Here is a 12,500-nt window from a genome sequence, read left to right as displayed (position 1 = left end):
GATTAGTTAGACCTGCTACGACCCAACCAGGTAAATATTTTGGTACTCATTAACATTAGTACAATTTAATTAACAAATCACTTGCATTTTCATAACATGTATTTTAGTTTTTGTGGGACCCATACCCTGCGGAAGCCTACGCAGCTATACCTGAACACTTGGGGATTCATTCAGGTGCGTGGAGGGCTTCTGTGCCACTCATATGCTTCGACACTGTCGAAGTACATCTACCAGAGCGCATACTGCGCCAATATGGGTTGGTACAGGGCATTCCACCGCCTTGTGACACTGGATGGACATCAACTGGCGTCAGATCGCTCGTTGGGATGGTAGACTGGAGCTGCTGGCACAAGGTGCGCCGATCGATGTTCATGGCTCACCTGCTACACCGGACTACATGCCGTGGTTCCTCTCCATCACGTGCCGATGGATGACACCACGTGCCATCTTCGTAGCAGCTCATTACGCACCTGCTGCGCCTACGATGACCCAATTTGTAAGTCTTCATTTGCATTTATATGATTAAGTTGCCGATTAAATAATATAATGTTACATTAACTAAATATTAATTGCAGGCACAAGGTGCGACAGCAGTGATACGGTACAACCACGAGGAGCCGATGAGGGAGATTGCGCATGGCATGCTCGTTGACTCGCAGTTCCAGCACTTCATACCGGAAGTCGCTGCAGAGTCCTCACCGACTACTGCCCATACGCACGTCTCTTCTTCTGCTTATGACTATCATTTGGAGGATGAACCATTCATACTCCGTTGACGTTGCAAGGACCTCGTAGGCTGGGCCATTACAACCATCACAGTACCAGTCCTCTCCACTGCCAGAGCGACACCCGAACGCTCTTACTATCGTAGGAGGCGTAGGAGACCAACTCAGTTGGATAGGGTAGATGAGGGTCGTGAGCGTTAACGTTTAACTTTTGTGTATTTGGATCGACTATGTATATATATATATATATATATATATATATATATATATATATATATATATATATATATATATATATATATATATATATATATATATATATATTTATTGAGTTGTATATTTCAAACATTTGTATATATTTTGTTGTGTATATATGTTAATTACTTTATCATAGCCTCCAAACTTTCACTTACGAATGATCGGAGTTTTAGCGATGAATCATGCCGCCTGAAACATACATTGACTTGTAATTACTTATTCTAATGTCTCTAATGCAAATACAACAAATAACAACTTAAAATTAAGGAAAAAAATATTAAATATCTGTTCGCAGTACTGCGAATAGCTTCAAACCTCAGGTTTGGGATTTTACGCTTACTTTTGGAATATTTTTAAAACTTAGATTATTTAGTTCATTTTTTTTAATTTTTCGCTTAATGGTTTCAAATTTTCTATAATTTCAACCCAAACCTTTAGCCCAAAACCTTAAACAAATAAAAAAAAATAGCTATTCTTGTGAGACGCCGTCTCTCGGTGAGAGGACTTCAAATAAGGAACTTATATTCTTATAATATGTATGAGATGAGCTATTTGATCTATGTATAAGGTGCATCTCTCGAATAGACCGTATCATACAACAATTTGTGTAAAAAAATAAAAAAACGGGAGTTGAAGAAGGGGTCATGGCAAGGGGAGGTGAAGGTGAGAGGTTTGTGCATTCTTACTATAAGACGACCTCAAAACAAGAAGCACATAAACAAAAAATTTCTATTATTGGACTATTTAACCTAAATATGAGGTATGTTTTACAATAAAACCGTCTTATACAAGGATTTGTGTTCAAATTTTTGTAATATCCATTTGAAAATTCAAAGATTAACAGTATTTTGCTAAATAACTTATCTTTTACCATAAATATAAGAAAAATCAAGCAAATCCACTCTTTCTCTTCCCCCAATTTCATCCATCACCTCTAACATTTCACCATTGAATTTTCTTCATCTTTTACCAATTTCAAGTAAGTGTTCATCTTTGATTTATGAATTTTTTTTTAATATATAATTAAGCATGTTTTTGTATCTTTATCATGACTGATTTATATACTTAAGAAATTTGAAAATATGAATTATATGTGATGTTTTATTTGTTGTTAGTATTGTTCTTGATAGTAGTATAGTTTAAATAATTCATGGAATTTTGATGTAAATTGTGTGTGACATTGTTTTTGTTTTATGAATTGATTTGTGTATGTAAATTATGATCAGATTCTAATTAATTAAGTATGTGTTGTGGTAGTAAGACTATGCACATAGAAATTTCATATTTGGTGATGGAAAAATTTATGTAGATTAAAAGTTTTGTGAATTGGTCAGAAAAAAACGATTGACATAATAGAAATTAACATAGGTGAGTTTTTCCTTAAATGAAATTGGTTTGATTGATAGTTTAATCATAAAGGATTATGGGGAGCAAGTATTAGTGTGGTATATCAAGAAATTTGAGGGAGTTTTGCAACAATTTCGTAAGTAGTCTTAATTAACCGAAAAAGTAACCATTCGGAGACTTTTTGTCCTTAAAATATGTTAAAAATACTTACAGTGCTTTAATTATTATGAAATTTAGTACCAGGGGTGTTGATACCTTTAAAACGCGATGGCGAAGTCAAAATTTCAATTTGACAGTCCTAACATATTATTTTGGACAGATTCTCCAATCTAAACTATAATTTAATAATGTGATTATATGAAGTGTATAAGATGAGCTTGTGATTGATATACAATGAATGTATGCTTATCCAAATATGATAATGTGATTATACGACGTGTGTGTATAATAATGTGATTATACGACGTGTGTGTAGTGTATAATAATGTGATTATACGACGTGTGTGTAGTCGTTTGTGATTTAAGTTAGCATGAATGTATGCTTATCCAAATATGTAAGATTAAATCATGAAGGATCTCGATTTGTGACTGGAAGTTGATATGTATATTTAGAGTTGCTCTTGTCTTCTAAAGGTACATACATACAGTAAAATACTATATCATGTTAATTGTTTTATTGGGGAAATGGATCTCGATGAGTTTGTGATTAGTATAGGATGACTTGAGACAACGTGTGTGGAGTGGTTTGTGATTTAAGTTAGCATGAAAATGTGCTTTCCAAGTATGTACGATTAAATCATGTAGAATCTCGATTTGTGACTAGAAGTTGATAAGTACGTTTAGAATTGCTCTTGTCTTCTAAATTAGGTACATACACACAATAAAATACTACATCACGTTAATTGTTTTATTGGGGAAATGGATGTAGTATACAAGATGATAGTATGTTCCCTTTAAACAAGAAATAAGATTTCAATAATTTGATAAGTAGAGGTAGTATGTCCTCACTAAAATAATAAGTGGACGTAGTATGACATCAATTGGTGGATTGTTTTCACTCACAGTATATGGGGACATTATGAGCCATCGCGGGGGTATACGCACTTAACTATAGGCACCGAAGTATGATGTGTCATCTTAATGATAGAGACATGCTTAGGGGTTAGCTCCCCCTAATGTATTGTTCTTATACTTGGAGTTTGGGTAGTTTTCATAGTATGACGGGTTTGTTCGGGTAGTATGGCTGGGTAGTTACACTAGTACGGCTAACTAACTTATTTATAAGTGAATTATTCAGAAACCATGAAGTTGACATTAGTCAAAGAATAACTAAAATAACTATGATGGGTCAAGCTTATAAGAAATGTTATGGCTTACTTTGGGTGGTATTTTTGCTGACTTGCACCTTTGATCTTAACGATCCTGCGATAATGTTGTTCATCTTGGGGTTAACAACTAGTAGTTAATTAAGTTGCAGGTCGGGAAGTGAGGTTTACACATGTGAAAAATAAAAATTTGCTTAAGTGGGAGGATCAAACTTTAAACCTTTCATTTTGAGTCCTTAAACATTTTTGGGATAAGAGGCGTCAACGCTCTCGAGTTGTATTTCATTTACCGTTAACTAATGCCTCATACTATTTTACTTTAATTTCCGCTGCTAGATTTTAAATTTTAATACAACCTTGATGACACTAGTAGAACTCGATCCGCTAAGTCATTTTCAATTTAAACTTTAGTTTACTATTCTAATATAACATTCTTGATTAACTCGGACTCTTATTTTATTTAAAATATATTTCTTTTATCGAATTGAATTTATACGGGATGTTACATATTATGCAGTATATTATATTATCTAATTTTCTAACTTATTTATATATTCTCTGAACCTAAACCCGAATCCGATCCAACTGGTTTAGTTTTACATGCCTACTTTCAATCTAGAGGGTAGAGATGAGAGTTCACACCCCATTGACAAATGATGATGAAAGGAAAAAAAAATTGTAAAGATGAAAAATCCTAACCGTTAAAACAAGGAAATCTGATCCATCCTTCTCACAAAATAGTCAAAAACCCCGTATTGTTTACTCACTTGCAAACCTTCCAGTTCCATCCCTCCTTTCGCCCCCAACAAAACCCTTATCATCTTTCCTTCTCAGTTCTCCCGACTTTCTCTCTCTACAACCCTATCTTTCTCTCTCCTCATCAATCTAATTGGTGACAGAAAAACGAGAGAGAGGTTTTGAATTTGTTTACATTAGGTTTAGATCGTAATACAAATTAAGGATGGATTCAGATCAAGGGAAATTGTTTGTAGGTGGGATTTCATGGGAAACGGATGAAGAAAAGCTTAAAGAATATTTTGGGCAGTATGGAGATGTTTATCAGGCTAATATTATGAGAGATAAAACAACTGGTAGACCTAGAGGTTTTGGATTTGTTCTTTTTTCAGATCCTTCTGTTGTTGATAGAGTTCTTCAGGATAAACATACCATCGATGGTAGAACGGTATTTCCCAATCTCTTTGTCTTCTTTTTTTATTCCCTTCAGTTTATATTGTTGTTTATTTGTTAATCTATTGGTTCGTTAATTTTGATTTTTTGGTATGTATGTGGACAAACCCTAGAAAATTGTTACTATTTCTCTTTAGTGCCCTTTTTAAAAAAAATTTCTTGTACATCAATGGACTTGAGTCGTTTGCTACCAGACTCAATTGGAACCTACTTTTTTGTTAGGGGTAAGGTTGCGGAGATTCCATCCCTCCAAACTTTAACCTAGGTGGGAGGGACTTAATGCATTAGGGTAAGCGAGACATTTGTTACATTTGGGACTGCTTATCTCGTTTGGTGGTAAATCTGTCTTATATTAGGATTTTTGATGCTTGCAAATTGCAACAAATGTTTTCAGTACTTTGTTCCTTGTATAAGTTTTAGTTTTACTTCAGGTCGAGGCTAAGCGAGCAATGTCAAGAGAAGATCAGCAGAACTCTGGAAGAGGAAACAATGGTGGTAGAGACGTAGGTGGAGGAAACATTAGAACCAAGAAGATATTTGTTGGAGGATTACCTCCTACTTTAACTGACGAAGGGTTTCGGCAGTACTTTGAGAACTATGGTAGTGTAACTGATGTGGTTATTATGTATGATCAGAATACAAATAGACCCCGTGGTTTTGGATTCATTTCTTTTGACAACGAGGATGCAGTAGATAGAGTTTTACAGAATACCTTCCATGATTTAAACGGGAAGCAAGTTGAGGTTAAGCGTGCTCTACCCAAGGACGCCAACCCTGGTATGGGCAACCGTGGGGGTGGTGGTGGTTATAATTCTGGTGGTGACCAGAATGCTTATGATAACAGGATGGGTTCTAATAGATATATGCAGGGTCAAAATGCAGGTGGTGCTTTTCCACCGTATAGTTCTGGCTATGGTGCAGCGGGTTATGGATATGCGCCTGCTAATGCTGGCATGGGCTATGGTGCGTATCCTGGATATGGAGGCCCTGCCAGTGCAGTGTATGGGAATCCAAATGCTCAAAGGAGTTCATGGAATGCACAGGCAGCTTCTGGTTATGGTGCAGCTGGTTATGGAAATGCAGGTCCTTGGGGTGCTGCTGGTGCAGGTAATGGTGGCCCGACTGGTCAATCTCCCAGTGTAGGCTCTGGGTATGGGAGTCAAGCTTATGGATATGGGGGTTACGGCGGTGGTGATGGATATGGTAACGGAGGTAATCGTTCTGGTGGGGCCACCGGTAACAATGGATCTGGTGGTGCAGGAGAGAGGCAAGGGGGCTATAGTAGTGGATATGGTGATGCTAATGGTCATGGTGGATATGGTGCTGGTGGTTATGGGACTCAGGCCGGTTCACAAATGGGTTACAATAGTGGATATGGTGGTGCCTAAAATTGACAAGCTCAGTAGCTTAATTATCTTGGACCCTGGAAGTTTGTTTTCCAAGTGATGAGGGAATCCTCTTTCTGTCTCAAGCATGCTGCTGTATGGTTGGCTTGTTGATTTCCTGTAGTTCACCTTATTGTTCTTGATGGTCTTTTTTTAAACAATTTGTTTATCAGAGTACTAGCTGTTCATTTTATTGTCGTTTTGAGTTTAGTTATGTATTTGGTGTGCTGATTGTTGTTTATTTGCTATTACTGCTGCTCTATTACTGTCCTTAAGTGTCTAGGCTGTATAAGCTTATATTGATCTGTTTCTTTGGTTGCTTTCTACCTTGGGCTTACTGAATTGCTTTTTTCATATAAGTACCTTGTTGAATTTGCTTAGCAGGAAGAAAACCTATGCATGGTGTTTGATAAGCTGATAAGCATAGTTCTCTTGTAGTTACCTTGTGTTTGATGTGTGAAACATGAAGTAGAAAGATTTAGTCGAGCATCTCATTTCTCGTACTGGTAGACATTGGAGCTGTAGACAAGTTGGGTTGATCAGTTGGTAATGGATAGAGATAACATAGTGGTAGTTGAAGCTTTAAAGTTGGCATAACCATTTCTCCCTGTATTTGCCCTTTGTGTTGTACAGGAGAGCTGCTCAGGTTCTGAAGTGAGGGGCTTTCACACAACTAAATGCAAGTTTGCTGCGGATGGTTAGCATTTTGTGAGATTGATCAACCCAAGGAAGTCCACTTCAGTTCTAATCTTCTATTCAGTTGTGGTGCGCTGATGGAAATATATAAGTTGATCTCTGTAGGGTATGTTGAAACTGAGTTAAGGATCCTTTCTGACTGTTAAATTAGGAGATTTTGACTAGTAAATCTTGGTTTGTCAAATAGAAAGGATGAGAATTGTTATTTGTTATGCATGGTTTCTCGAACTGAAATGGGCTCTTGAAGTTGAGGTAGAGTATATATTCCTGTCTGCAAGTTATTGAAGAATTGTGTACTTGACCATTGATACAGTTTCATAGCGCGATTGTAGCCCTTGAAATATTGTCAGAGTAGTGCAAGTTATGTTTAGACCAGATTATAGTTCATAGTTGTCTTGTGTGATAATGGAATTACTTGAAGTATTCTGGTTTAGAAGACGCATAGACTAGTATAGAACTTTAATACACAATTTTTTGGGCAGATCCTTTCGTAAAGTCCTGTTACCTGTGGGATTTTACCTGCCAATTTGTTTCATCCTTGCCGTGTGCGGTCTCCGTTTAAATTGTAGCAAATTGAGTACTATATTAGGCAGGTAGCTTTCAATTTTTATCAATTACCCACCTTCCTCAAAATTCAGCATTGAATGTTAATCTGATCAGTTTTACAAAGCTGAATATCCTGTTTCCATTACACAAATCAAAAAGAGATGATTTTCGTTTTTGTTGGGCCAAATAGCTTCCTTTTCTCTTGGTCTTATGTAATAAAAAATATATGTACATAAAAATCAATTTATGTGCTTGAATGCATCAAAGCCTCTCTTAGCAGGCATAGCTTGCCAAGGTGTATCTTGAGTAGTTTTGTGCTTGTGTGTTATTTTAATTGCTCATAAAGGGAAGTTATTTTAATTGACCCTTATTTGATGTTATTACTATCAAATTGGTTGAATCACACACATAATTTGACATTTTCAAATGCAAATGTGAATTCAATCGGTCATTGCAAACTTATTGGAACTCAAACGTTTTCTTAACGTTAACACAAATTATCATTCATCTTCCTCTTGTCCAACAAGACTATGGAGTATAAGTGTTTGGTTAAATATCTTATTGAACAATTTTAGCTTAATTTCTTAATTTGACTGTAATTGATGGTTGGATGACCATTATCTAATTTTGTTAGATGAAATAATTTATTTTTTATGAATAAATTATATTTTAACAAGTTAATCTAGCAAATAAAAATGGCTTTACAACCTCCATCCGCCATGAAAACTCCGTAAAGTTGATTTAGCTGGGAAAAGCTATACAACTTTCGCAACCTCCATCCGCCTATGTCCAAATATTTATTCCATGGCTCAAAAATTAAAGTTGGCTCCATGTAACAAAAATCACAACTGGAAGTAATAAATTCGTGGAATGTAGCATAACATTGTTACACGAGAATTAAATTTTATCTTAATTAGAGCTTACATTTTCATTTTTAGATAAGATTCTGCGTTCGACGTTGTGTCCTTTTTAGAGTCTTTTCTATCTCTCAACTTACCTTACCGTCGAAAAAAAGCATCTATATTATCTAAAAACTAGTATATTTAGTATCGAAATAACATCTACATGATTGTACAGAAGCAAGAATCTGAATCATCATCGTCATTACTATTGCTCACATCACTGCAAAATAAAGATCCTCGAATAAGACCTAGATTGTATTATATACAAAACATGTGAAAATATGATTTGGTATATCTATTGCATCGACATTATTAAAACTGATTCATTATCTAATCAGGAGAACAAGTGCTAAAGATTTTTCAAATATCTGTTAACAATCTCATGTGCTGAGTTGAATATGCCAAATCTAAACTAAAAGAATGCCATCTAGAATGTTAATAATTAATGATACTATTAGTATACTCTTAACTACTAACTAGTCGCATTTTTTTAGATTATAGGGTAAGCTGAGGAGAAGGGGAGAACAAAGTGAGACTCAAAACCAAAACCTTTCTTGTAAAGCGATACCTGCTCTACAACTGAAGTAAGACCCGATTCTCAACCCACCGACATTTTTTACTTTAGAAGTTTTAAACCATTTTGGTTTTATATGAAGTCTCTAAACAAATTTTTAGGGGGACCGAGCCCTTTGGACCTCCGACCCTCAAAAAAGGAAACAATCTTCTGTTATTATAAAAGTAAAGTTACACCAACCTATACTTAGGTGAGAGTCATTTAGTATCGTTGGAAATATGCAAAATTGTCTAAACCTGCACTAAAGACTTGCTGAAGCATAAAGTACATCTATACAATTAAGACATCCCTCACTTCACCACACAACTGCTCCTATAAAAGAACTAAACCATCACAACATTAGAAAAAAAAATACACAAACCTTCTACATCACTAGCTAAAGGATCCATCATTATCGTATTCAATGTATCCCGCTCATAAGAAATGATGATCAGGGTCTGGAAAGGGTAGGAAGACGATAACTTATACCCATAAAAGACAAAGCGGCCAAAGAATTTCTCTGCTCGAGAAAGATTCAGGATAAGGTAAGACAATCGAGAAATATAATTTATACTATCAGAGATAATAAGACATGGGAAGTTCACAAATTGAAGAAAGAAACTAGCAAATAATTATGAGTGCACAAATTGTTGTGCAATACAGTATCACAGTGAGATGCTCTCCATTTATAAATGGGTTGTGTAGTCTAATTATTACAATTATTAGCATTTAGATTCATTGTTTTGAAGTAGTCTCACCGATAGACAGTCTCTCCATTTATAGGCCTTTTGAAGGAAGTATTTTAGGTTTTATTGAGTCTAATTAATGTTAGTTTCTTCAATTTGAATACATTGTAGATATTATATGTTCCATTTTAGTCTTCTTTTAAAATATTAATATGGGTAACATAGATGAGGGGATGATGTCATTTTCATACGATGTTTTAATTATTGCTAGACATTGAAATGGACAAAACTTGGATAAAAGCTCGAATCGAAGTGAAAATTTCAAAGTTGGTGTTAAGGCCTTTATTAATTTTGCTCGGGGAGATTCCTTGCCCATGTAACAAGTGTTGTTTACAATAATAGTTCGATTGCGATACTGTTCATGGTCATATTCTTGTTTATGGTTTTTTAGTTGGTTACACTACATGGACATTTCATGGAGAACTGATGACTTCATCCAAATATGATACACCTTACATGAGAAATCTAGAGTCCCATTTGCAATCAACTAGTGTTCAAAAGGCTCCTTTTGCTTCAAGATGTCATAGGGCCTATAAATGAAGATAGGGAAATGAGTCGAATTGTAGGATGTGCTACCAAGAATGTCGATCAACATGTCGGAGCTAACCCTTTGCCCAATAATGAGGCTGCCTAGTTTCAAAAATTACTTGACGAATCTAATCAAGAGTTATATAAAGGGAGTAGCTATTCTAGGTTGGCCTTTGTATTACAACTATACCTCATCAAATGTTTGGGTGGCATTGCTAACAAATATTTTGAAATGCTACTAGAATTGTTGATAGATGTCTTCCCATTTTTTAATTCTCTTCCCTCTAATACTTATGAAGTCAAGAAGAGACAAAGCCATTGGGTCTTGATTATGAAAAAATTAAGTTTGTCCTAACGATTGCATGCTTTATTGGGGTTCAAGAGAAAATGATACTGAATGTTATGTTTGCCACACTAAAAAAGCCTATAAATAAGCCAAAATTCCTACGTTATTTTCCTTTGATTCCTAGATTGAGAAGACTTTACTCCTCATCCAAGACAACTAAAGACATGAGATGGCGTACAAAATATGGTAAATTGCGACACCCAGCTGATGAATTGTCTTGGCAAGCATTTGATGCCAAATACCCTGAGTTAGACTACATGCAACTGTTGTAGTATTTCGATGTGATTGGATTAATGTGAAGTCATTAAGAGGATTTGCATGCAACTGTTAATCCTACATTTACAACTCAACTACCAAGACTTAGATCTGTTGGCCACCATGGTGATCATGCAATTGTTAATCCTACATCTACATCTACAACAAGTTTTGTCTAAAAAAAAAGTTGAATATGTGAGTAATTGGTTTTGAAAATCTTATATTTCATGTTTTTGTGCAATTTGACCCTTTCTCAAAAGAATATTATTTACTTTTTATTTTTATTTTTATGCAATTTGTCAAAAATTTACCGACAAAAATTTATAATTGCGTTTAGAATATTTACAGAAAATCATATGAGTTGCGATATGTTGAACAAGCGTTGAGTTTGATGAATAGAAAAAAATCAAAACTTTTTTGATAAAGGGGCGAAATTGAAATATTATTAAAAAGTGTCGACACAATGAAAGATGTGGCGACAAATAAGACGGGGTGAAAACTTTGCCTTGAATAACTACTAAGTGCTTCAACGTAACAATCAAACTCCCTATGTATCTTTTAATTAGCATTATGTGATTTTTAGGTGAATATTAGTAAGAAAAAGAAAATTAAATTGAAAAATAAAACAAATGATCACAATGGCGGATTCAAGATTTAAAACATAAGATTGGAAAATGAATTGGTGAATTGTAAAAAGATATTGTGATTGAGTGCACGGTTATTGTGATCGGCAAATGAATTGAATGATTGTCGTATTATCAAAATATGGATGTTACTTTTGGTTTATGAAGAAAAAAATTGAAACAAAAAGTTAATATAATATACTTCAATTTACTTTCTTTGTTCTATTATACTTGTGATATTTTTTATGCAATTCAATATATTATTTTGATCATTTATATATTGAAATATGCACATCTAAATATTATAAAAGTTAATTTTATGAAAGTATGCAATTAGACGATTCAAACAAGTCAATTGACAATATTTCTTTTTACACATTAGTCGCAATACATAAATTAAGCTTGAACGATAAATAGTAGTAAAAACCGTAATGCAGCAAGTATTTCAAAACGGATAAATAAGTATAATTTATTAAAATCATGTGGTACAGTCTAGTGGTTGCAACCTCTTGTTTCAAGATAGTTCCTAAAGTGATAGAAATGAGTAGTTAAAATGAAGAACAAGATGTAAGAGCTAAGAGGAAATATTTCCTCCGTTCTATTATAGAAGTACTTGCTACTGATAGTGACATTTCTCCACTGAATATGTCACTATTATTAGCAAGTATTTCAAAACAGAGTTAATATTTCTTCCGTTTCATTGTACTTGCTATATTTGACTTTTTACGCAATTCAATTTTTTATTGTGATTATTTATATATTAAATTATGCACATCAAAATTTATAAAAATTTAATATTATGAAAGAATGCGATTAGATGATTCAAACAAGATCTTACTTTACTATATTATCTCTTACACATTAGCCACAATATATAAAATAAACTCGAATAATAAATAGTATTAAAAATAATTATGTAACGAGTATTTCAGAACAGAGAAAGTATATTTTTTTTGAACTTTGATCTAATTTTATTTATATTATATTCTATTAATTATTGAAGAGTGATGATGAGACATTGTCTATATAAATCAAAGACTCAGGCCTTTAACATAATTATCTTTTCATCATCTTTAA

General features: G+C 34.2%; 1 protein-coding gene across 1 annotated transcript; it reads left to right on the top strand.

Moving 5' to 3' along the window:
* The first annotated feature begins 4,248 nt into the window (after positions 1-4,248).
* On the top strand, positions 4,249-6,554 carry LOC130825689 (heterogeneous nuclear ribonucleoprotein 1-like). Its single transcript, XM_057691033.1, has 2 exons — positions 4,249-4,838; positions 5,275-6,554. The coding sequence occupies exons 1-2, from the start codon at positions 4,617-4,619 to the stop codon at positions 6,229-6,231; spliced, it is 1,179 nt and encodes a 392-aa protein (XP_057547016.1). The 5' UTR covers positions 4,249-4,616; the 3' UTR covers positions 6,232-6,554.
* The last annotated feature ends 5,946 nt before the right edge of the window (positions 6,555-12,500 follow it).

The sequence above is a fragment of the Amaranthus tricolor genome, chromosome 10, assembly GCF_026212465.1.
Source record: "Amaranthus tricolor cultivar Red isolate AtriRed21 chromosome 10, ASM2621246v1, whole genome shotgun sequence".
Classification (NCBI taxonomy): Eukaryota; Viridiplantae; Streptophyta; class Magnoliopsida; order Caryophyllales; family Amaranthaceae; genus Amaranthus; species Amaranthus tricolor.
This window is presented reverse-complemented; position numbering and strand designations above follow the sequence as displayed.

Coding starts and splice junctions, on each gene's coding strand:
- LOC130825689 (XM_057691033.1), top strand. CDS start 4,617: ATGGATTCAGATCAAGGGAAATTGTTTGTAGGTGGGATTTCATGGGAA. Junction 4,839..5,274: donor ATACCATCGATGGTAGAACG/GTATTTCCCAAT, acceptor GTTTTACTTCAG/GTCGAGGCTAAGCGAGCAAT.